Consider the following 27,536-nt stretch of genomic DNA (forward strand, 5'->3'; position numbering starts at 1 on the left):
GCTAATTTTCAACCGCAGTCCCTGGGCAGGTTATTAAAAACAATTACAATACAAACAAACAATGAGCAGTGAGCACATGCAGAGCAACACAGGACAAGCAACACGTAGCACACAGACAGAGCAGCAGCACAAAAAGCAACAAAGTTTTTCCAAATCTCACAAGCTACAGACAACAGATAACATGGAAAGCGGCAATACACAGCTAGGGATTATGTTCACAAGTCTGATTGTCCTTTTGCCATGCCACATTTGTTTTTGCTGTTCTCCAAATAGCATTTTAGAGTTTTAAAATTGTGTCGAAGTATAAATGAGCTTCAACTGGTGGATGTATTTCTACACACTCCACTTTGCCATACCCTAGGCACAGATAGAACAATGAGACAGATATTTCACTGGATGTATAAATATGAAGCATCCGCTTGGCGTTTCCACTCACTACCAAATATGGTAATGAGAAGAAGCCCAGTGACAGGCAGAGGGAGAATGGAACGAGATGGATTTTGGCCTACATTTTGCACATTTTCTCATAGATGAACCTCAATACAGTTTTCTGTTCCCAAAACTAGAATCTGTTATGAACAGATTGGAAAGTTTTGTAGACTTTTGCAAAGGTTTTAAGAAATGGCGTTGTTAAGGAGTGCAAAGTAGAATGTAGTTATTGCACACGCGCATTTCACAGAGCAGGCGTTCCCTAACGGAAATATGCAGATGTAGCTAGAACGGCCCAATAGGATCTCGCTAGCTCGTGCTTGGATCCGCCCACCTCCTTGCTTGTTCTGCCCACTATGACTCATCTGTTCCCATTGGAAACGACAGGCTGTGGTCTATCTTCGTTTAGTTGTAAAAATCTGTGCCCTAGGTTTAGCTGAACGCCATCCCCAAACTACTTCCCGCTGCTAAGCTCCGGGCTGGTGCGAGAATCTGCAATGCTTATCTTATCGTATCTGCCCCAGCACCACAGGGTCATGAATTACTCCGCACATGCGGGAGCTCCATGACCTGTCTGGGAAGGTTCTAGAAGCTCCCAACAACCACTCTAACAAAGGCCACTATGGAAAGCGCAGCAGTAGCATGTGTATATGAAAAACTATGTTTACCAATACAGCAGTGATACTTACGGTAACGAGGCATAATGCTACATACTATACATGATATGCCAAACAGAATAGTAATAGCTGTACTATAGAACATATGTTTGCAAATTGATCAAAGTTAGTGAGTAATTTGTGGTTATTACCCATTACTACACAACATGTAAAAATATATTCAATAACCCCCCCCCCCCCCCCGCAACTTACATTTCGATGCACGCACAACATTCAGATATTCTTGTTACTGTCCACAATAAAAATTGTCCTCAGAAAATGTGCGTATTCTTTCTTCCTATGATGAGGGATTACTAAAAAGGTAGGCTGCGTGGGAATTAGCACAACAAAAAGTGTTCCCCTCCTGTCCTTGACTAGAAAATAAACTGAACATCATATATCATTTTTTGGGCCCATCCAAGTTGAGAGACCAGTACCTATTTTACTAATAATAACAGTACCAGCATCACAGTTAATGATTTCCTCTTAGCCAACTAGCTATTCATGAAAATATGAATAACAGATGAAAACACACACAACAAACAAAGACCTGTGCCGAGAAGAGCTCCATTTTACAATTAATTCCAAGTCCATTATAACAATTATTAGACCTCGGTAGAGAACATACCAAGTCAGAGATAATGGTTTTTGATCCACTCTCAGGCTTTTAACTGACATCAACATGCCTAATCATTTACATTTTAGTTATTTAGCAGACACTCGTACCCAGAGCGACTTACAGGAGCAATTAGGGTTAAGTGCCTTGCTTAAGGGAACATCAACAGATTTTCCACTTAGTCGGCTCGGGATTCATGCCAGCGACCTTTCAGTAAACTGGCCCAAAGTTTTTAACCACCAGGCTACCTGCTGCTGCCCTCACCCTTCCTCTCCTCTCCCTCTCTAGTGAAGCCGCACCCCCCTCGGACCTTGAGGTAGTGAGCATGCCCAGTTGGGACCAACATGCCTGTTATCTCTCACTGATGACCACGAAGTCAGAAACATAGTATTTCAACTGACTATGACATGAAGCAAGAACACCAACTCAATATATGTTATTTAAATTGGGAAAACAAACAAGCAGTTTTCAAAGAACATTTTCTTTCTTTACAGATATTTGTTTCTGAATGCAAACTCTTTTGACTGCTAGTAATCTGTTTATGCTAGTAGTCTGTGTACTGGGTATAAAAATCCTTCAGCCCTATACAAATACAGTACATTCCCATTCAGTGTATTTTTCAGCAGCGACTTACGTTTGGGGTGTCTATCCAGGGTCATGTGGGTGTTCCGAGTGGAAGAACCCTGGCTGTTCTGAGCCTTGACCGTCACAGAGTGGACCTCCTCTCTCCACTCAAAGCTATAGGATGACACCAGGCCTATTCGCTCCTCAGTAACAGTGCCCCCAGAGTCCTGGTGCTGTACTACAAGTTCCTCCACACAGTAGGTTGGCTCCACTATGGGGGAATGCTATGGGGAAGAGGAGAGGGAAGAGTTGAGACTATCAAGGACTCTAATGAGGATTTGTTACCCAATGTGCTACTTCCTTATATTCTCTGATCTGAGATCGGTAACTGAGTACTGCTGTATTGCACTGACTCATCTAGTATTTTCAGAATAAACTAAGAACAACGATGTAGTGGAAGGAGAGGAGGCACCTTCGTACACCTGTTCAATTAATCTAACTCTCTCTGATGTTGACATTTAAACCACATACTATGAAACATGTAATGTGTTCTCTGAAGGCTATGGACTGTACCTCGAAGAGAAGAGTGACGTTCGTCTGCATACTTGCTGGATCCTCCTGAAACACTCGCCAGAAATCAGGACCCTGTTCAGGAGCTGAGAGAACAGAATATAGATGTTACAGCTGTGTGTATGCATGTGTGCACGTGTACCTACTGTATGACTGAGGCTTGAATTTTCTATCAGAACGTTATTTTCCATTTGGCAGCAGGCTACATGAAAATTGGAACAGCTGGATCGGGAAACGGCTCGAGTCGCACAAAATGGAATATAACGTTGCGGATAAAGTTCTAAAGACCTACATCGGTATACTGAGAGAGTTTTAGTTTCTAAAAGGACATATTTGGGTGTTTTTGGAGCATTTGTTAATGTTTATTCGGACCCCCGTACTGTACAACGAGGATGACGAAGCGAATCGCTGGTAGGTTTCTCAAAAACAAGTGAAATCACCCCAAAAACATTCTGGACCTTTCTATTTCTTTTTTATGACAATGACACTAACCTGTATAAATAAAAGTGAAATGACATGCATGAAGTGATGAGGAAGTCATCCAGTACAATACTGTACCTCTGCTGTTGTGAGTGGTGGTGTAGAGCAAGTGGCTCCAGTCACTCCAGGTCCCGGAGCCGTTGATGTGCTTACAGCGGACCTGCACATTGTACACCCCACACACATCTGGTTCAAGGACCTCAGCCCACGACTCAGTCTGCAGAGCTAGGACCTGTGGAACATATCCCAATTAAATCACATATTTACACCAAATCATTTATTTTTCAATGATAGAGCTTCAAAATCAATAAATATTTATCCATTAACTCAAAAGCAAATGGATATTGGGAAAATACACTATATGACGAAAGTTATGTGGAGACCTGCTCTTCGAACATCTCATTCCAAAACCATGGGCATTAATATGGAGTTGGTCCCCCCTTTGCTGCCATAACAGCCTCCACTCTTCTGGGAAGGCTTTCCACTAGATGTTGGAACATTGCTGCGGGGACTTGCTTCCATTCAGACGAGCATTAGTGAGGTCGGGCACTGATGTTGGGTGATTAGGCCTGGCTCGCAGTCAGCTTTCCAATTCATCCCAAAGGTGTTTGATGGGGTTGAGGTCAGGGCTCTGCGCAGGCCAGTCAAGTTCTTCCACACCAATCTCGACAAATAATTTCTGTATGGACCTCGCTTTGTGCACAGGGGCATTGTCACGCTGAAAACAGGAAAGGGCCTTCCCCAAACTGTTGCCACAAAGTTGGAAGCACAGAATCGTTTAGAATGTCACTGTATGCTGTAGCATTTATGATTTCCCTTCACTGTAACTAAGGGGCCTAGCCCGAACCATGAAAGACAGTCCCAGAGCATTATTCCTCCTCCCCCAAACTTTACAGTTGGCACTATGCATTCGGGCAGGTAGCGGTCTCCTGGCATCCACCAAACCCAGATTTGTGAAGCGTGATTTATCACTCCAGAGAACACATTTCCACTGCTCCAGAGTCCAATGTCCGCGAGCTTTACACCACTCCAGCTGACGCTTGGCATTACGCATGGTGATCTTATGCTTGTGTGTGGCTGCTCGGCCATGGAAACCCATTTCATGAAGCTCCCGACTTACAGTTATTGTGCTGATATTGCTTACAGAGGCAGTTTGGAACTCGGTAGTGAGTGTTGCAACCTAGGATAGACTATATTTACACGCTATGTGCTTCAGCACTCGGCGGTTCTGTTCTGTGAGCTTGTGCGGCCTACCACTTCACGGCTGAGATGTTGTTGCTCCTAGACATTTTCACTTCACAATAACAGCTGACCGGGGCAGCTCTAGCAGAGCAGAAAGTTGACGAACTGACTTGTTGGAAAGTTGGCATCCTGTGATGGTGCTATGTTGAAAGTCATTGAGCCCTTCAGTCAAGCAATTCTACTGCCAATGTTTGTCTATGGAGACTGCATGGCTGTGTGCTCAATTTTATACACCTGTCAGCAACGGGTATGGCTGATATAGTCGAATCCACTAATTTTAAGGGTTGTCCATATACTTTTGTATATATAGTGTATAATGTATGTCTTAAAAGATATGAATGTTATGTGACCCAGCAAGCGAGGGAACATTTTGAATGGAGGAAAAACTTCCAAAATACCCATGTGCCCAAAGATAGTGGGCATTTTCAAAAAGTGTTAATCAAAGGTTTTATTAAAATGACGTATTCTGCTTCATGCCACCAAGTCAGTGTTCCTCTACCAGTAAATGCCATGTATTTTAGGGCAAATAATGCCACTCTTAGATCAGAGATAGGAGATAGATAGAAAATAGAGACGAGCTGATGATCATGGCCAGGCGGTTGGAGCAAGATGAGCTCAAGGCCGCATCCGATATGGCCCCCTATTCAGGGTTCCCCAACTAGCAGCCCACTGGCCGAATTTAACCCGCCGGTGATTTTATTTCGCCTCCCAGGTTTTCTGAGCAAAACAAAGTTAGATATAAAAAATGTTTTTGACATAAAATACTATAAAAACACCAGCAAATCAGCTCCAATTGATTTTAATATTGGAAATATCTGTTCCAAAATTATTCCCAAACACTTTTTATATAAAAAAAACTTGGTAAAAAATACTTATTTTAAACTGTACAGTCACCAAGTACACAGAATGATCACAATTTCAAACAGTTCTTCATTTGGCGTCTCCAGCCATACGATATGTAATCGTATACCAATGTAAACACGGTTTGAAATTATTATGTTTTAGTCAAATATTATATGTGTGTTTGGGTTTCTTGCGGTCAATTTGCAGTCCACAAATTATTTGTAATTATGTTCTGGCCCCGTGACCATCCGTTCAAGAATAAATCGGCCCCCGGCTGAATCTAGTTGATGATCCCTACATAGTGCACCACTTTGACCAGAGCACTATGGCAAGAGCCCTACGTACCTGCCAGAATGGATGGGCCCTGCCAGTTGAAAGGGCATAGCGAACCTGGTACTGCATATCGTAGATGGGCAGTTCTGGGGGCACCCACGCCAGCTTTAGGACCCCACTGGGCATGCTCACTGCCTCAAGGCCTGAGGGAGGATGGGGCTTCACTAGAGGAAGGGAGAGGACAGTCATTATGTAGCCTGATCAAGCAAACTAAAAGCTATACATTATTTTTTTAAATATAGTAAATATTATTAACACATACTGGTGCAGTAGGTTCCAAAAAGCCACAACATGTAAGAAAATAAATGTAACAAGACCAGAACTCCTATACTGGTCCTAACTCACCGTGGTCCATAGGTGTGATGTAGACAGGATGTGACCTCGTGCTGTTGTCTGTCTTGGCCTCCATCCACAGCTTGTAGCAGGAAGTCACTCTTATTGGCTGCAGGTTGCAGCTCTTCACTCCCCTATAGCCGCTGGATTCACATTTCGCCTGCCTGACCACACCCACTGGCACACCCACCCTCTCCGCCTCCTCCATGACGTCACAGGACAGGTCGGCCACCCTGGAGAATTTAACGGACACACACACACACACACACACACAGTCAGGGTGAAAACACCTTTACCACTTCTGGGTATGTATGAACCATGTCATAGTCAATGGTATGCAACAAGTCTAAACTTCTACACTGCCTGAGTTTTGAAATCACGGCAATAATTCACAAATTATCACACACAGTCATTTACATTTTGCTTTACAACCTGGACTCAGGGGTAGATGTAACATAGTAAACGTAAATCTGTCTCCCTCCATTTAGGTGGGCCTAGCCCTGTCACAGATGCCATGGTTGTCCTTAGTTTAAAGATGTAATCCAGAGACAGGTGTTTTGTCCATCTCTTTAGCTATCATACTCCATCCATCCATCCATCCATCCAACCATCCAACCATCCCACTGATTTCAAAACTCAGGTCCTCCAGAAAATGGAGAGCAACACTTATGCAGTTCTACTAAGCAATATATGTATATTTTTAAAGCCGCGTTATACAGGATTACCTACACATGCTAACCAGCTCAAATAGACAGAAGCGTGCTATATGGCAGACCAATCCGAACTCATCTCTCGGCATGTCCAGCCCACTCATTATCTCAGCCAATCATGGCTAGCGGGAAGGTTGCTCACTTTTTCTGTGGCTAAACCAACTCGGCTCATAATTTAACAATTTTATTCATATTTACAGATGGCATACAAGTTTGTTATTAAGGCACATGAAAGTTCACGTTGCAGGAGTCATTTCTGCCCAAAAACTCAATTTGATAAAAAAAAAAAAAAAAAGATTACATTGAAATGGCTCTCGTGTGAAGTAGTGACCCGCGACATACTGTACACCTAGTTTCCTGAAACAGGTCACAAATAGCTAAAAAGTAGTACTGTAAGTAGTTGCTAAAGTTGACCGTGATGAGACTCAAACATGCAACCTTTGGGTTGCTAGACATTCACGTTATACACCCCCCATCCACCCTGACCAAGAACCTTATAAGTAATCTACTGTCTCATGAACCATACCACACTGCGTGAATCAGGCCTTCTTGGTCGAATTGCTGCAAAGAAATCACTGCTAAAGGACACCAATAGGAAGAAGAGACTTACTTGGGCCAAGAAACACGAGCAATGGATATTAGACCGGTGGAAATCTGTCCTTTGGTCTGAGGAGTCCAAATTTGAGATTTTTGGTTCCAACCGGAATGTCTTGGTGAGACGCAGAGTAGGTGGACGGATGATCTCCGCATGTGTGGTTCCCACAGTGAAGCATGGAGGAGGAAGGTGTGATGGTGCTTTGCTGGGCACACTGAATTATTTAGAATTTAAGGCCCATTTAACCAGTATGGCTACCACAGCATTCTGCAGCGATATGTAACCGATGTGAAATGGCTAGTTAGTTAGCGGTGGTGCGCGCTAATAGCGTTTCAATCAGTGACGTCACTCGCTCTGAGACCTGAAGTGGTTGTTCCCCTTACGTTGCAAGGGCCGCGGCTTTTGTGGCGCGATGGGTAACGATGCTTCGTGGGTGTCAGTTGTTGATGTGTGCAAGGGTCCCTGGTTCGAGCCAAGGTCGGGGCGAAGAGAGGGACGGAACCTACACGGTTAAATTGATGCTGTTGACCCAGATCATTGGTTGCTGCGGAAAAAGGAGGAGGTCAAAAGGGGGGTGAGTGTAACTGATGTGAAATGGCTAGTTAGTTAGCGGTGGTGCGCGCTAATAGCGTTTCAATCGGTGACGTCACTCGCTCTGAGACCTGAGGTGGTTGTTCCCCTTGCGTTGCAAGGGCCGCGGCTTTTGTGGCGCGATGGGTAACGATGCTTCGTGGGTGACTGTTGTTGATGTGTGCAAGGGTCCCGGGCTCAAACCAGGCTGCCGGTTTGGGTTCCGTGATAGAAACAGTAGATCTGTTCTATGTGCGCTATTGCATGGTTGCTAGCTATGACAATCCGTTTGTAGCGCTAGTAGTATTGTATGGGTTGGGATTATGGTTAATTGTTTAGCTATATATATTTATATAAATATATACATATATTTATAGATCTATCTATCTATCAATCTATCTATATATATATAGATCTATCGATATACGTCTATCTATCTATATATATATATATATATGTATATGTATATATATATATATATATATATATATATATATATATATATATATATATATATATATATACGTCTATCTATATATATATAGATATAGATATATATAGATGTATGTGTATATATAAAGATCTATAGATGTGTGTATATATATATAGATCTATAGATGTGTGTATATATATAGATCTATAGATGTGTGTGTGTGTGTGTGTGTGTGTATATATATATATCTATATATATATATATATACATACACATATATATATATACACATATATATATACACATATATATATACACATATATATATATACACATATATATATATACACATATATATATATACACATATATATATACACATATATATATATACACATATATATATATATATATATATATATATATATATATATATATATATATATATATATATATATATATATATATATATATATATATATACATACATACATACATACATACATACATACATACATACATACATACATACATACATACATACATACATACATACATACATACATACATACATACATACATACATACATACATACATACATACATACATACATACATACATACATACATACATACATACATACATACATATATATATATATATAAAATTGTAGAAACCAGGAAATGGCAGAGAGATTTATGTATAATACATCTTTAACAAAGAGCCAAATGTAAGATCCTCCAGTATTTCAAATGCTCTAATAGACTGATCTTAATCACAAGATATAAGATAACCAATAGTCACTTTAAACTATATGTGTAGGTTGTACAGGTTTTTGTGTAGGTTGTACAGGTGTATGTACTCGTGTAGGTTGTACAGATGTTTGTGTAGGTTATACAATGCTGTAAGTAGTGTTTACCTGGACATGAAGTTGATTCCACCTATAGGTAGGTTGTTCCACCTACAGGTCATGCTGTCCAGATCCCCATTGGTCACACAGCTGATATCAATGACCGGATCTGAAACACACAGATAATTTACATCAAATAAATACATTTCCTGAGGTCTAACCCTAACCCAATCCCAACCCTATATCAATCTAAACCTTGACATCCATCCAAACCCTGACATCCATCCATCTATGCATCCAACCATCCATCCCAGCACACCTTTAATGTATATCGTTGAGTAGCGGTAGTTACAGCTATACGTCTCCCCTAAAGGTTGGCAGCAATGCAGGGTGTCAGACAGTCTCTGCTCCGATGGTCGAACTGTTATTTTACTGACACGGTCGTTGACTGCAGTGTACTGGCTCTTAGGAAGGCGGTCACGGGAGTTCAGAATCCAGACCGTGGTGCTGGCGTTCACCCTGAGGTCATTGAACACGCAATAGACGGTCACGCTGTCTCCAAAGCTGGCCACCACTCTCTCAGGGAGATATGTCACATCTGAAACAAAGCAAAGTGAACTCAGTCAGAAAAACTGTATAACATCACATCAAACCTTCACAAACTTTTCTAAACTTTATTAGGGTAATGTCAAAAGTAAGTCAAGCCATTGTTTATAGGGAAAATCCGAGGTGGAAATTGTATCGCAGCAAACACATTACAGTTGGAACTTAATTTGGCCAAAGAAAATGACTCAACAGAATGAAACAAAACACTTGCAAACTAGTTTAAACCTTCACAGAAGTTTTGAACAGGCTATATTGCAGCAATTACCAAGAATCTTAAACTAAATATGGAGCACCCAATTCAAAAAGACAGATTTTTGCATATTTAAAGAACTGGTTTAGATTAATAAATAGGCTACAATAATAAAATGATATACAATAATAATAATAATAATAACACAAATGATTAAAAATATGAAAATAAAATAAAAAGTTGCATCCTACCTGAATAGCAAGTTGCACAGTAGCCTGAATTTGGCCATTTGTGTGGTACACTATACAGTGCATTCAGAAAGAATTCAGACCTCTTGATTTTTTCCACATTTTGTTACGTTACAGCCTTATTCTAAAATGGATTCAATTAGCATAATTTCTTTCAAATTTAAATTCCTCTGTGGAGATGGGAGAACCTTCCAAAAGGACTCCTCTAAAATCAGGCCTTTGTGGTTTGGGAGTTTGCCAAAAGGCACCTAAAGGACTCTCAGACCATGACAAACAAGAGACTCGCTGGTCTGATGAAACCAAGATTGAACTCTTCGGCCTGAATGCCAAGTGTCACGTCTGGAGGGAACCTGGCACCATCCCTAAGGTGAAGCATGGTAGTGGCAGCATCATGCTATGGGGATATTTTTCAGTGGCAAGGACTGGGAAACTAATCAGGATTGAGGGAAAGATGAACAGAGCAAAGTACAGGGAGATCCTTGATGAAAACCTGCTCCAGAGCGCTCAGAACCTCCGACTGGGGTGAAGGTTTACCTTCCAACAGGACAACGACCCTAAGCACACAGCCAAGACAATGCAGGAGTGGCTTTAGGACAAGTCTCTGAATGTTCTTGAGTGGACCAGCCAGACCCCGGACTTGAACCTGATGGAACATCTCTTGCGAGACCTGAAAATAGCTGTGCAGTGACACTCCCCATCCAACCTGACAGAGCTTGAGAGGTTCTGCAGAGAATGGGAGAAACTCTCCAAATACAGGTGTGCCAAGCTTGTAGCGCCATACCAAAGAAGACTCGAAGCTGTAATCGCTGCCAAAGGTGCTTCAACAAAGTGCTGCATAAAGGGTCTGAATACTTATGTAAAGGTGATATTTCAGTTTTCTATATTTTCTATTTTTCTACATTTCTACAATCCTGTTTTTGCTTTGTCATTATGTAGTATTGTTTGTAGATTGATGCGGTAAAAAAACCAGAATGAATCAATTTTAGAATAAGGCTGTAACATAAAATGGAGCTGACAGAGAGGGCTGCCATGCTTCTAGCTCTTAGGAAACTTTGTAGTATTTAGTTTTTAATCTATTATTTCTTACATTATTAGCCCAGAATTTTTTTTGTGTTCTTACATACAGCCGGGAAGAACTATTGGATATCAGAGCGGTGGTAACTCACCAGCATTACGACCAGGAATACGACTTTCCTGAAGCGGATCCAGGGCAATTGAACTGATTCCAGAGGCCGACCCAAAACACCACCAGTGGAGGAGATGTACTCGGAGTGGTCTTCTAGTCTGACTTAGGAGGCGTGCACACCACACACAGCTTCCGATGTATATTACTGGCTAATGTTTAGTCTCTGGAAAATTATTTTTTTTACCTTTATTTAACTAGGCAAGTCAGTTTAGAACAAATTCTTATTTTCAATGACGGCCTAGGAACAGTGTTCAGGGACAAAAAGACAGATTTGTACCATGTCAGCTCGGGGATTCGAACTTGCAACCTTTCGGTTACTAGCCCAACGCTCTAACCACTAGGCTACCGTGCCGCCCCGATAATAAAGTTGACGAGCTCAGGGTGAGGATTTTTTTTCAAGAGATACATCAGCGATGAAAACATACTCTCTTTCACAGAAACATGGCTGTCTCGGGACATACTGTCTGAGTCGATCCAGCCAGTTGGTTTCTCAGTTCATTGCGCAGATGGAATAAACATCTCTCCGGGAAGAAGAAGGGTGGGTGTGTTTCATGATCAACGACTCATTGTGTGATTGTGATAAAATACAGGAACTCAAGTCCTTTTGTTCACCCAACCTAGAATACCTCAAAATCAAATGCAGACCGTATTAACTCCCAAGAGAATTCTCTTCAGTTATAGTCACAACCGTGTATATCCCCCCTCAAGCCGATACCACGACGGCGCTCAAAGAACTTCACTAGACTTTATGCAAACTGGAAACCACATATCCTGAGGCTGTATTTATTGTAGCTGGGGATTTTAACAAAGCAAATTTGAGAAAAAGGCTGGCCAAGTTCTATCAGCACATTGACTGAAGTACTCGCGCTGCTAAAACACTCAACCACTGCTACTCAAACTTCCGGGATGCCTACAAGGCCCTCCCCCGCCCTCCTTTCGGCAAATCTGACCACAACTCTGTTTTGCTCCTCCCTTCCTATAGGCAGAAACTCAAACAGGATGTACCCGTGCTAAGGACTCTCCAATGCTGGTCTGACCAATCGGAATCCACGCACCAAGAATGTTTTGATCACACGGACTGGGATATGTTCCGGGTAGCTTCCGAGAATAATATTGCCAAATATACTGATACGGTGACTGAGTTTATCAGGAAGTGTATAGGAGACGTTGTACCCACTGAATATTAAAACCTACCCTAACCAGAAACCGTGGAGAGATTGCAGCATTCGTGCAAAACTGAAAGCACGAACCACCGCTTTTAACCATGGCAAGGTGACTGGGAATATGGCAGGATACAAACAGTGTAGTTATTCCCTCCGCAAGGCAATCAAACAGGCAAAATGTCAGCATAAAGACAACGTGGAGTCGCAATTCAACGTCTCAGACAAGAGACATATATGGCAGGGTCTACAGACAATCACGGACTACAAAAGGAAAACCAGCCACGTCGTGGACACCAATGTCTTGCTTCCAGACAAACTAAACACCTTCTTCACCCACTTTGAGGATAATACACCGCCACCGACGCGGCCAGCTACCAAGGACTGTGGGCTCTCCTTCTCTGTGGCTGACGTGAGTAAGACATTTAAGCATGTAAACCCCTCGCAAGGCTGCCGGCCCAGACGGCATCCCTAGCTTCGTCCTCAGAGCATGCGCAGACCAGCTGGCTAGTGTGTTTACGGACATATTCAATCTCTCCCTATCCCACTCTGCTGTCCCCACATGCTTCAAGATGGCCACCATTGTTCCTGTACCCAAGAAAGCAAAGGTATCTGAAATAAATGACTATCACCCCGTAGCACTCACTTCTGTCATCATGAAGTGCTTTGAGAGGCTAGTCAAGGATCATATCACCTCTACTTTACCTGTCGCCCTAGACCCACTTCAATTTGCTTACCGCCCCAATAGATCCACAGACGATGCAATCGCCATCACACTGCCCTATCCCATCTGCACAAGAAGAATACCTACGTAAGAATGCTGTTCATTGACTATATCTCAGCATTCAACACCATAGTACCCTCCAAGCTCATCATTAAGCTCGAGGCCCTAGGTCTGAACCCTGCCTGTACTCCCATGACTGCGTGGCCAAGCACCCCTCCTACGCAATCATCGAGTTTGCAGACGACACAACAGAAATAGGCTTGATTACCAACAATGACGAGACAGCCTACAGGGAGGAGGTGAGGGCTCGGAGTGTGGTGCCAGGAAAATAACCTCTCACTCAACGTCAACAAAACAAAGGAGATGATCGTGGACTCCAGGAAACAGCAGAGGGAGCACCCCTCCTATCCACATCAACGGGACCGCAGTGGACAAGGTGGAAAGCTTCACATTTCTCAGCGTACACATCACTGACAAACTGAAATGGTCCAACCACACAGAGATCGTGGTAAAGAAGGCACAACAGTGCCTCTTCGACCTCATGAGGCTGTAGAAATGTAGCTTGGCACCTAAAACCCTCACAAACGCTTACAGATGCACAATTGAGAGCATCCTGTCGGGCTGTATCACCGCCTGGTACGGCAACTGCACCGCCCACAACCGCAAGGCTCTCCAGAGGGTGGTGCGGTCTGCCCAACGCATCACTGGGGGCAAACTACCTGCCCTCCTGGACACCTACAGCACCCAATGTCACAGGGAGGCCAAAAACATCAACAAGGACAACAACCACACGAGCCACTGCCTGTTCACCCCGCTATCATCATCAAGAAGGCGAGGTCAGTCGAGATGCATCAAAGCTGGGAAAGAGAGACTGAAAAGCATCCATCTCAAGGCCATCAGACTATTAACCTCTCTGGGCTAGGTGGGACGCTTGACTATTTTACAGCATATTAAAGACAAGACTCTCGTTAATCTAACCACACTGTCCGATTTCAAAAAGGCTTTACAACGAAAGCAAAACATTAGATTGTCAGCAGAGTACCCAGCCAGAAATAATCAGACACCCATTTTTCAAGCTAGCATATAATGTCACATAAACCCAAACCACAGCTAAATGCAGCACTAACCTTTGATGATCTTCATCAGATGACAATCTTAGGACATTATGTTATACAATACATGCATGTCTGTTCAATCAAGTTCATATTTATATCAAAAACCAGCTTTTTTACATTAGCAGGTGACTAGCATGTGACTAGCATTCCCACCGAACACTTCCGGTGAATTTACTAAATTACTCACGATAAACGCTCACAAAAAACATAACAATTATTTTAAGAATTATAGATACAGAACTCCTCTATGCACTCGATATGTCCGATTTTAAAATAGCTTTTCGGTGAAAGCACATTTTGCAATATTCTAAGTAGATAGCCCGGCATCACAGGGCTAGCTATTTAGACACCCAGCAAGTTTAGCCCTGACCAAAGTCAGATTTACTATAAGAAAAATGTTATTACCTTTGCTGTCTTCGTCAGAATGCACTCCCAGGACTTCTACTTCAATAACAAATGTTGGTTTGGTCCCAAATAATCCATTGTTATATCCAAATAGCGGCGTTTTGTTCGTGCGTTCAAGACACTATCCGAAAGGGTAAATAAGGGTTACGAGCACGACGCATTTCGTGACAAAAAAAATCTAAATATTCCATTACCGTACTTCGAAGCATGTCAACCGCTGTTTAAAATCAATTTTTATGCCATTTTTCTCGTAAAAAAGCGATAATATTCCGACCGGGAAATCGTTTTTTTATTACAAAGAGAGTGAAAGTAAAAGCATGCTATCCCCTCATGCACGAGCCTCAGTCTAATGGCCCTCTGATAGAGCACTTGCCAAATGCGCTAGTGTGTTTCAGCCTGGGCCTTGAATTACGTCATTCAGGTTTTTCCCGGGTTCTGAGAGCCTATGGGAGCCGTAGGCAGTGTCACGTCATGCCAGAGATCCCCTGTTTTTGTTAGAGATTATCAAGGAGGGCAAGAAATAGTCAGACAGGCCACTTCCTGTAAGGAATCTTCTCAGGTTTTGGCCTGCCAAATGAGTTCTGTTATACTCACAGACACCATTCAAACAGTTTTAGAAACTTTAGGGTATTTTCTATCCAAAGCCAATAATTATATGCATATTCTAGTTACTGGGCAGGAGTAGTAACCAGATTAAATCGGATACGTTTTTTATCCGGCCGTGCAAATACTGCCCCCTAGCCCCAACAGGTTAAATAAACATCACTAGCACATTAGAGGCTGCTGCCTACATACATAGACTTGAAATCACTGGCCACTTTAAAAAATGGAACACTAGTCAATTTAATAATGTTGACATATTTTGCATTACTCATCTCATATGTTCACTACTGGTCAAAAGTTTTAAAACTACAAGGGTTTTTATTTGGACTATTTTCTACATTGTATAATTTTAACTATTGAATAATAGTGAAGATATCAAAACTATGAAATAACACAAAGAATCATGTAGTAACCCAAAAAATATTTTATATTTGAGATTCTTCAAATAGCTAACCGTTGCCTTAATGATAGCTTTGCTCACTCTTCCAGTTTAAGTTATTTTCTGTTTGTTTATGAGGCACACAAAATCAAATCTATTGACTGAAAGCTAAAAAGGGCAATAGCCTAGGTGATTAGTTGCATGTAATGATCTTCCTCTTAGCAATGAGACCTCTCAAGTGTAATAAAGAGAGAAAGAAAGAGTGAGTGTGCGAGGGAGGGAGGGAGGGAGGACAATATTTTTACAAATGGCTCTGCGTGTGTGTGTACATGTGTGTCTGTATGTGTTTGTCTTGACCAATATAAATATCATCACAGTTGAAGTCGGAAGTTTACATACACCTCAGCCAAATACATTTAAACTCAGTTTCACAATTCCTGACATTTAATCCTAGTAAAAATCCCCTGTCGTAGGGCAGTTAGGATCACCACTTTATTTTAAGAATGTGAAATGTCAGAATAATAGTAGAGAAATATTTATTTCAGCTTTTATTTTTTTCATCACATTGCCAGTGGGTCAGAAGTTTACATACGCTCAATTAGTATTTGGTAGCATTGCCTTTAAATTGTTCAACTTGGGTCAAACGTTTCGGGTAGCCTTCCACAAGCTTCCCACAATACGTTGGTGAATGTTGGCCCATTCCTCCTGACAGACCTGCTGTAACGGAGTCAGATTTGTAGGCCTCCTTGCTCGCACACTCTTTATCAGTTCTGCACACACATTTTCTATAGGATTGACGTCAGAGCTTTGTGATGGCCACTTCAATACCTTGACTTTGTTGTCCTTAAGCCATTTTGCCACAACTTTGGAAGTATGCTTGTGGTCATTGTCCATTTGGAAGACGAATTTGCGACCAAGCTTTAACTTCCTGAATGATGTCTTGAGATGTTGCTTCAATATATCCACATAATTTTCCTCCCTCATGATGCCATCTATTTTGTGAAGTGCACCAGCCCCTCCTGCAGCAAAGCACCCCCAAAACATGATGCTGCCACCCCCGTGCTTCACGGTTGGGATGGTATTCTTCAGCTCGCAAGCCTCCCCCGTTTTCCTCCAAACATAACGATGGTCATTATGGCCAAACAGTTCTTTTTTTGTTTCATCAGACCAGAATACATTTCTCCAAAAAGTACAATCTTTGTCCCCATGTGCAGTTGAAAACCGTAGTCTGGATTTTTTTATGGCGGTTTTGGAGCAGTGGCTTCTTCCTTGCTGAGCGACCTTTAAGGTTATGTCGATATTGGACTCGTTTTACTGTGGATATAGATACTTTTGTACCCGTTTCCTCCAGCATCTTCGCAAGGTCCTTTGCTGTTGTTCTGGGATTGATTTGCACTTTTCGCACCAAAGTACATTCATCTCTAGGAGACAGAACGCATCTCCTTCCTGAGCGGTATGACGTCTGCGTGGTCCCATGGTGTTTATACTTGCATACTATTGTTTGTACAGATGAACGTTGTACCATCAGGCGTTTGGAAATTGCTCCCAAGGATGAACCAGACTTGTGGAGGTCTACAATTCTTTTCCTGAGGTCTTGGCTGAGTTCTTTTGATTTTCCATGTCAAGCAAGGAGGCACTGAGTTTGAAGGTAGGCCTTGAAATACATCCACAGGTACACCTCCAATTGACTCAAATGATGTCAATTAGCCTATCAGAATCTTCTAAGGCCATGACATAATTTTCTGGAATTTTCAAAGCTGTTTAAAAGGCACAGTCAACTGAGTGTATGTAAACTTCTGACCCAGTGGAATTGTGATACAGTGAATTATAAGTCAAATAATCTGTCTATAAACAATTGTTGGAAAAATTACTTGTGTCATGCACAAAGTAGATGTCCTAACCGACTTGCCAAAACTATAGTTTGTTAACAAGACATTTGTGGAGTGGTTGAAAAACGAGTTTTAATGTCGCCAAGCTAAATGTATGTAAACCTACGACTTCAACTGTATATTTCCATGGTCCTGGCTCCTCTGTGTGTGCGTTTTCAATAATCACTTCTACACTGGGGCAGAATCCCTCAGTGGTCCCCATCTTTCATTCCCTGTCTTTGTCCTTTATGAAGAGCCTTCATCATGTGAGTCAGAGAGAGGGCTGACAGGGCTGACAGATGAATCTACAGCTCTGCAGTAAAGCTATAGGAGGAAAGGGACAAAAACAGACAACCTCCAAAAACCGACTCTCTGCATGATGTAGTCATCACTGAGAGAGGGAGAGATAGATGAGAAGAGGGGCAGGGAGGGAGAAAGAGAGGGCGAGAGAGACAGAAAGGGGAGAATAAGCTAATAAACTCCCATATCTACTGGGTGAAATACCACAGTGTGCCATCACAGCAGCAAGACTTGTGACCAGTTGCCACAAGAAAAGGGCAACCAGTGAAGAGCAAACACCATTGTAAATACAACCCATATTTATGTTTATTTATTTTCCCTTTTGTACTTTAACTATTTACACATCGTTACAACACTGTATATAGACATAATATGACATTTGAAATGTCTTTATTCTTTTGGAAATTTTGTGAGTAATGTTTACTGTTCATTTGTATTGTTTATTATCTTGGTAATGTTAAAGCAAGTGAAGTAGATAATAAACAATAAAAATGAACACCTGAGACAACTTCACAATTTCCAAACCAAATATGTTGGCCAAGTTGCCCAATGTATACTGTATCAGCTGCAAGTGTATGTAATGCATATTTATGAATCATCGCGTCTCTAACAGTACAGTATGCAGCAGGTACAGACCCATCCCAGTCTCCTCATCCAGGGGTTCTAAACCAAATATGTTGGCCAAGTTGCCCAATGTATACTGTATCAGCTGCAAGTGTATGTAATGCATATTTATGAATCATCGCGTCTCTAACAGTACAGTATGCAGCAGGTACAGACCCATCCCAGTCTCCTCATCCAGGGGTTCCAAACCAAATATGTTGGCCAAGTTGCCCAATGTATACTGTATCAGCTGCAAGTGTATGTAATGCATATTTATGAATCATCGCGTCTCTAACAGTACAGTATGCAGCAGGTACAGACCCATCCCAGTCTCCTCATCCAGGGGTTCCAAACCAAATATGTTTGCTAAGTTACCCAATGTATACAGTATTAACTGCATGGAAATGCAATGCATATCTATGAATCCTCGAGTCTCTAACAGTACAGTATGCAGCAGGTACAGACCCATGCCAGTCTCCCCATATATGTGTGTTTGTGTGGGCAAAATCTATCAACCACAGATGATTTATGACAGTGTGCTAGGAAAATAGCTTCTCCTTTTGTCTTAAAGAGCGACTGAATGCACCAATTCCGCATGTGTTTCTCTGATGAAGAATCCAGCTACGAACTGGTCCGTTTGGTACAATTTTGTGAAACTCATGAGAGACAATACCGCCACATTACCATAATCATGTTTATACAATAGCCTCAGCTATGAGACTTACATCTAAATGGTGGTATAAAATGAATTAATAAGGATGGAACTGTTTGTGAAATTGTGTAATGTGATTTTGGACTGTTTAATGAAGGAAACTCCAATTCCCTTTGGAGTCTAACTAAATCAGAGGACCGCCCATGAGCACAGTTATGGTCTGGCGTCATGGGAATTCGGTATCATTGAACGCGAAGGACCGACAACCGCCGAAACATCTGTCCAATAACGGCTTTAATGAATGTCACTCTGAACTACCCATTCTAACCACGACAGAGAGAGAGAGGGCGGATAGACTCTCCAACAGAAACTAACTTTTCAACAGAGATCCCGACGACACACTGAGCGTAAATATATATATTGATTGCAATTGTTCCCGAATGAGTGAGCGTTCATGTGCAAAGGATTAGTATTTCAATTGTTATAATTATCAACTCTGTAGTGCCATCTCAGCTGACCCCCCACTCCCCTTTTGTCTAACAAGCCGCCATGCCGGTTTAGCCCACTAGGGCACATTCCTCTATCATTTCTTTGTTACGATATCTACTGTTTGTTATGCATTTCTGTGAATTACCTAGTTAGTAAATAAATGATTTTAAGACAATTGATGTATGGATGACTCATAGTGAAGACTGGGTTCGTGCAGATAACCAACAATTTACGACGTTTGGAATGAGACTGACGTGAGGTAAAGAATACATCATTAATCAGAAGACTAATTGATCAGATATTAAAATATCTGAAAGATATATTAGGAAAATTATAACTTTGTAATCTGAATATTTTCCTTGGTGCCCCGACTTCCTAGTTAATTACAGTTACACGATTAATCAGTTTAATCGCGTAATAATAAGAATTTAGTTTTAATAATGCCAAAGACACGACACAGTATGAGAGGGGACTATATCTGACTGTATATTTAATGTGTGTAAGTAGGGCAAGGCAGAGGTCTTACTGTGCAGGTAGATGTCAAGGGAGTATGATAAGTTAACTGTGTGTTTATGATGTATATGTTTCTGTGCAGAGAGAGAGGTCTCACTTTCCAGACGGATACGATGTCGTTGGCTCCAGTCACTCCACAGGTGAGGCCGAGCAGGGTGGCGAGACCGGATCTGGACAGTGTAGTGCAGACCAGGCCTCAGTCCAGTCAGAGACACCCACTGGCCTCCAGACACCTCCACGTGCTGGAACAGAGGAATAGGGGAGAGAAACACAAGATGTCATACAGAAGTTACTCCATCTGCAAAATGCAGTGTCAACATGGATTGACAATTTGACAAATACAAAATGGCATTGTGATGACTGAGAACATAACTAAAAATGATATCTACATCTAAGAACAACCATGAGTAGCCTTAAGACTCTTCAACATCCTCTATCCTCTAGGTGTTTGCTCTTGTTCTCTGTGAAATTATTATTGTCACTAGCTTTATTTTCCTGTAAGACCTGTACTTAGATGTTGTGTTTGCTCGGAGGCCAGTGTGTTCTTACCAGCCAGTTGAGGTGAGAGGTACTTTGGGAGGTATTGTATCGGACCTCGTAGCTCAGTTGGACAGGGCTGGCATGGGGCTGTGGGTCGCTCCAGCTCAGAATCAACTCTCCCTCTGTGGTCTGGGTGTGTGTTAGGTTCAGTGGTGGGCTTGGTTTCCCTGTACAACACACACACACACACACACACACACCTTCATCATCATCATCATCCATGGTTGTTAGCATCATCACCATCCTCCAAACTATGAAACACCATTATCAACGTCATTATGGGCGCTCAGATCTTAATTTGACCAGTATATTGTAGCAACATGATTTGAAAGTTTAGTCCATAATGTTGCTTGATCGGTGGTTAGGCTATTAGCTGGAAAAAAGTAGGCTACATGAAAAGTGCAATACTGTTAATACACTGAACTAAAATATAAACGCAACATGTAAAGTGTTGGTCCTGTCATGACGTTGGCCTCTTTGAGTACAGGGAGGACAGTTGACCCCCTCCCCCCCTTTGCACCATCCCCCAACCTACCTTCCCCCACCCAGGCCCTGTGTGAAAGGGTTGTAAAAACTCTAAGAGAAGAATCTTACAACCACATGGCCCAGTTGAGACACAGAGGGGTCCCATAGAGAGACACAAGAAATTCTTCCAACTCACAGAATTGGGGAACCGAGTGACATTTGTGTTCTGGAGAAGGTATGGAAGATTGGTGAAGAATCCAGCTACGAACTGGTCCGCTTGGTACAATTTTGTGATACTCAGAAGAGACAATATAGCCATATTACCATAAAACTGTTTATATAATAGCCTCAGCGATGAGAATTGCATCCACATGGATGTATAAAATGTATTAATAAGGATAAAGCTATTTGTAATACATTGACGTGCTATGTACTAATGTTAATGTGATAGAATTGTATTTCTGTACCAAGCTTAACTCAGTCATCCAGGAAATGTTCCAAATGCACAAAAAGCTTATTTCTCTCAAATGTTGTACACACATTTGTTTACATCCCTGTTAGTGAGTATTTCTCCTTTGCCAAGATAATCCATCCAATTGACAGGTGGGATTAAACCGCATGATCATTAAACAGGTGCACCTGGGGACAGTTTTGTCACACAATACAATTCCACAGAGGTCTCAAGTTGAGGGAACGGGCAATTGGCATGCTGCCTGTAGGAATGTCCACCAGAGCTGTTGCCATTAAAAAAAGAGTGGGACAACATTCCACAGGCCACAAACAGCCTGATCAACTCTATACAAAAGAGATGTGCTGCACTCCAAGAGGCAAATGGTGGTCACACCAGATACTGACTTTTGGTTACTGGTTTTCTGATACAGGCCACTAACTTTTTTTAAGGTATCTGTCATGTGAAATCAATAGATTGGGGCCTAATGAATTTATTTCAATTCACTGACTTCCTTATACGAACTGTAACTCAGGAAAATCTAGAAATTGTTGCATGTTACGTTTATATTTTTGTTCAGTATATAACTGTGTGTTTGTGCAGGTTTTCAGTGAACTTATGTAAATCACGAAGCTCATCTGCATTTCCAGCGCAGGAACATTCTCAGTAACAAACAAGTGATCAAATTAAGATGCGATATCTATATTTCTACACTGCAGAGACAATGGTCTCAGGCACATACAGTACTGTAACAGCCATTGGAGACACATTGATTGTCCCTAATAACTGCATTGGTTATAGACTCAAACAGGCTTCATACAGGGCAGCCAAATGATGAAATCAGCAGAAACGTATTTGAAATGACATGACAGGCCAGGCTCAGTGGTGTATGAACATGATATAATAACATATATCTAAAAGACAGCATCTCTACTTTAGTGGTCCATGGGCTTCTTACTGAATACGGATCAATAAGGCCAAGCTCCATATGTCAGAAAAATCAATACCTCAAAATGTAATTAAAATAACTGAAATTGCAACCCAGTACCAAGGCAGAGTAGAAGACACCCTTTCGACATTTCTTCCTGGAATTTGAACATATATTACAGTATTTGACAGTGAGATGTATCCTCCTGGTATTTAAACTGCTTTGTTCATTTTGAAGTATTTGTGTTTACTCCCAGTGATTGACTTGACAGGGGAGTTATTTGTAACCCATCTTATTGTTGTTTTGATTTAGTGTTTTCATTAAAGTTAAATATGAGCACTTTACATGGCGCGCCTTGGTCCCCTTTGAACGACGAACGTTACAGAACTACCCACCATGACTGGATCAAGCGGTGTGCCCAGGCAGAGATGGACACCTGGTCACACATGGAATGGATGGAGAGGAGAAACTGGACTTGGGGGCAAGTCATTGACAGATATTGGAGCCTACCGGGGAAGAACGAGAGGCAGCCCCCAAACATTTTTTTGGGGGGGCACACGGGTAGTTTGGCTGGGCCAGGGGTGAGCCCTGAGCCAACTCCCCGTGCTTATTGTGGTGAGCATGCCTCTCGCACTCTCTCTCCGGTACGCCTCCATAATCCAGTACGTCCAGTGCCTGCTCCTCGCGCTCTCCCTCCAGTTCGCCTCAATAGCCCAGTAAGGCCGGTGCCTGCTTTGAGCACTCGGTCCTCAGTGTGTCTCCCCAGTCCGGTGAGACCGGTTCCAGCTCCCCGTAGGAAGCCTCCGGCGGCGGTCGGCAGTTCAGAGCCTCCGGCGGCGGTCGGCAGTTCAGAGCCTCCGGCGCTGATCCACGGTCAGGTTCCTCCGGTGACACAGAAGCGGGGGGGATCAGCAGGCCGTGTGGGGGCTACCCCCGAACCAGAGCTGCCGCCAAGTATAGATGCCCACCCGGACCCTCCCCTATAGGTTCAGGTTTGCGGCCGGGAGTGCGCACCTTTGGGGGGGGGGTACTGTCACGCCCTGACCTGAGAGAGAGGGTTTGTTTCTCTATGTGGTTAGGTAAGGGTGGGCATTCTATGTGTTGTATTTCTTTGTGTTGGGCCGAGTATGGTTCCTAACCAGAGGCAGCTGTCTATTGTTGTCTCTGATTAGGAACCATACTTAGGCAGCCTGTTTTTCCTTTGGGTTTTGTGGGTAGTTTTCTGTTTTGTTCCTTGTAACCTGACGGAACTGTTGACGGTTGTTTTTGTTGTTTTGATTTAGTGTGTCACGAATCCCACCGAAGGTGGCTCCCCTGCCTGCTCGGGCGGCGCTCGGCGGTCGTCGTCACCGACCTACTAGCCGCCGCTGATCCCTTTTTCCTTTTCGTTTGGTATGTCTTATTGTTTGCACCTGTTCCTCATTTGGTCTTTTGATTTTGGTTATTTAAGCCTGGTTAGCCCGCCCAGTGTTGTGCGGGATTATTTTAGCATCAGGTTGTACTTTTGTCGTTGGATGTGCTGCCGATTTATTACTTAATATTATATGCATGCTGTGCACCTGTTTTGGGCACTTGGCATTTTTCCCACGCCGTTTGTGTTGGCGTTGATCGTATTGTTTTTTTGTTCAAATAAACACAAAGTTCCGTACCTCTGCTCTCTGCGCCTGACTCCTACCACCACTCCTAGCAACACTGTGACAGAATCCCGCACCCGCTATGGAGTCAGCAGGAGCAGCCTCCCCTCCTCTCCCATCGATGGAGGAACGGATCCTTCACCATACCACCATCCTCCACCGAATCGGCTCAGCGATGGAGCAGATGATGGAAAGGATGGACCGATGGGAGAGGAGTGGCCTCCCTACCGCATCCCCAGCACCAAATCCCCCTCCACCATCTACCCCTCCACCGACGTCCGGACCCGGAGCCCTACGCCTGGCTCTCCCCAGGGAGTACGATGGAGCGGCGGCTGGGTGCCAGGGGTTCCTGCTACAGTTGGATTTGTACCTGGCTACCGTTCATCCGGCTCCCTCGGGAGAGGAGAGCGTAAGCGTCCTCGTCTCCTGCTTAACGGGACGTGCCCTGGAGTGGGCCAACGCAGTGTGGTATGGCCCAGACTCGGCAAGGGATCACTACCCCGAGTTCACCCGCCGTTTCCGGGCCGTGTTCGACCACCCAGCAGAAGGCCGGGCGGCGGGTGAACGGCTGTTCCACCTGCGTCAGGAGACGAGGAGCGCACAGGACTTTGCTCTGGAGTTCCGGACCTTGACTGCTGGAGCGGGGTGGAACGACAGGGCCCTGATGGACCACCATCGGTGTAGCCTCCGGGAGGACGTCCGCCGTGAGCTAGCCTGTCGGGACACTACCCTGTCACTAGATGAACTGATCGACATGTCCATTCGTCTCGACAATCTGCTGGCTGCGCGCGGGCGTCCAGACGGGGCCCTGTTGGTTCCACCTACAGGTCCTCCAGCTCCCATACCTATGGAGCTAGGGGGGGCGCGTCCAGGGGAACCGGAGGAGGAGGCTCCCCTTGTCCCCAGTGTGGTTGGAGAGGACACACTACCGACCGGTGCTGGGGGAGCTCCTCTGGGAATCGGGATGGCAGGCGGAGCACTCCTCGTCCATCTCAGGTGAGTAAGCACCAACCTCACCCAGAGCTCCCTGTTGGTCACATGTTCGTTTTAGTAACTTTCCCCTTGTTTTCTCCTTCTTTCCAGCATAAGGCGCTAGTCGATTCAGGCGCAGCTGGAAACTTTATGGATCGTGGGCTCGCATTAAGGCTAGGGATTCCCCTGGTGTCGTTGGACCAACCTTTCCCCGTGCACTCCATAGATAGCCGACCATTAGGGTCAGGACTGGTCAGGGAGGCCACGGTGCCACTGGACATGGTAACGCAGGGGGATCATGGGGAACGGATTAGTCTCTTCCTCATTGATTCTCCTGCGTTTCCGGTGGTGCTGGGGATTCCCTGGCTGGCCAATCACAATCCCAATATTTCGTGGAGACAGGGGGCTCTCAGAGGGTGGTCAGAGGAGTGCTCAGGCAGGTGTAAGGGAGTTTCCATCGGTGCGACGACGGTGGAGAGTCCAGACCAGGTTTCCACAGCGCGCATTCCCTCAGAATATGCCGATTTTTGGCTATCGCCTTCTGTAAAAAGAGGGCGACCCGATTACCACCTCATCGACGAGGGGATTGCGTGATAAATCTCCAGGTAAACGCTGCACTTCCCAGGAGTCATGTGTACCCATTGTCACAGGAGGAGACGTTGGCTATGGAGACATATGTCACGGAATCTCTGAGACAGGGGTATATACGGCCCTCCATGTCACCCGTCTCCTCGAGTTTCTTTTTCGTGAAGAAAAAGGATGGAGGTTTGCGCCCGTGCATTGATTATCGAGGTCTAAATTCCATCACAGTAGGGTTCAGTTACCCACTACCTCTCATCGCTACGGCGGTGGAATCATTTCACGGCGCGCATTTTTTCACGAAACTGGACCTCAGGAGCGCTTACAATCTGGTGCGTATCCGGGGAGGAGACGAGTGGAAAACCGCATTCAGTACCACATCGGGCCACTATGAGTACCTCGTCATGCCGTACGGGTTAAAGAATGCTCCAGCCGTCTTTCAATCCTTTGTTGACGAGATTCTCAGGGACCTGCACGGGCAGGGGGTGGTGGTGTATATTGACGACATCCTGATTTATTCCGCCACCCGCGCCCCGCATGTCTCCCTGGTGCGCAAGGTGCTTGGGCGACTGCTGGAGAATGACCTGTACGTCAAGGCTGAGAAATGTGAGTTTTTCAAACGAGCCGTTTCCTTCCTGGGGTATCGCATTTCCACCTTGGGGGTGGTGATGGAGGATGACCGCGTTAAAGCCGTGCGTAATTGGCCGACTCCGACCACGGTAAAGGAGGTGCAGCGGTTTTTAGGGTTTGCCAATTACTACCGGAGGTTTATCCGGGGCTTTGGTCAAGTTGCGGCTCCCATTACCTCACTGCTGAAGGGGGGTCCGGCGCGCTTGCGCTGGTCAGCAGAGGCGAACAGAGCGTTCAGTCGCCTGAAGGAGCTGTTTACCGTCGCTCCAGTGCTGGCTCATCCGGATCCCTCTTTGGCATTCATAGTGGAGGTGGACGCGTCCGAGACTGGGGTGGGGGCCGTGCTATCACAGCGCTCGGGCACGGCACCCAAACTCTGCCCGTGCGCTTTCTTTTCTAGGAAGCTAGGGCCGGCGGAGCAGAACTATGACGTGGGGGACAGGGAGTTGTTAGCTGTGGTCAAGGCTCTGAAGGTGTGGAGACATTGGCTTGAGGGGGCTAAGCACCCTTTCCTCATCTGGACTGACCACCGTAATCTCGAGTACATCCGGGCAGCTAGGAGAATGAATCCGCGTCAGGCCAGGTGGGCCATGTTCTTTACCCGTTTCCGGTTCACGATCTCTTATCGGCCAGGTTCACAGAACACGAAGGCCGACGCACTGTCCCGCCTATATGACACCGAGGAGAGGGCCATCGATCCGGCTCCCATTCTTCCGGCGTCGTGTTTGGTAGCTCCGGTGGTATGGGAGCTGGACGCGGAGATCGAGCGGGCGTTACGGTCGGAACCTGCACCATCGCAGTGTCCGGCGGGTGTTCAGTACGTACCGCTTGGTCTCCGTGATCGATTGATTCGATGGGCCCATAATCTCCCCTCTTCGGGTCACCCTGGGATCGAGAGGACAGTGCGGAAACTGAGGGGGAAGTACTGGTGGCCCACCTTGGGTAAGGACGTGCGGTTCTATGTTTCCTCCTGCTCGGTGTGCGCTCAGACCAAGGCTCCTCGACACCTGCCTAGAGGGAAATTACACCCCCTCCCCGTTCCACAGCGGCCGTGGTCACACTTGTCAGTGGACT

At 44.3% G+C, this 27,536-nt stretch overlaps 1 protein-coding gene across 1 annotated transcript in view; it reads right to left on the bottom strand.

Moving 5' to 3' along the window:
* lepr (leptin receptor) overlaps positions 1-27,536 on the bottom strand; it is a 63,264-nt gene that overhangs the window by 14,803 nt on the left and 20,925 nt on the right. The window contains exons 7-15 of the mRNA XM_029707951.1: positions 20,816-20,973; positions 20,364-20,508; positions 9,545-9,823; positions 9,295-9,394; positions 6,079-6,299; positions 5,746-5,897; positions 3,394-3,547; positions 2,839-2,921; positions 2,336-2,549 (exon numbers count right to left, since the gene is read on the bottom strand). Of these exons, the coding sequence (XP_029563811.1) occupies positions 2,336-2,549; positions 2,839-2,921; positions 3,394-3,547; positions 5,746-5,897; positions 6,079-6,299; positions 9,295-9,394; positions 9,545-9,823; positions 20,364-20,508; positions 20,816-20,973 (1,506 nt within the window). The remainder of the gene's footprint in view (positions 1-2,335; positions 2,550-2,838; positions 2,922-3,393; positions 3,548-5,745; positions 5,898-6,078; positions 6,300-9,294; positions 9,395-9,544; positions 9,824-20,363; positions 20,509-20,815; positions 20,974-27,536) is intronic.

Source organism: Salmo trutta, chromosome 22, assembly GCF_901001165.1.
Source record: "Salmo trutta chromosome 22, fSalTru1.1, whole genome shotgun sequence".
Lineage (NCBI taxonomy): Eukaryota > Metazoa > Chordata > Actinopteri > Salmoniformes > Salmonidae > Salmo > Salmo trutta.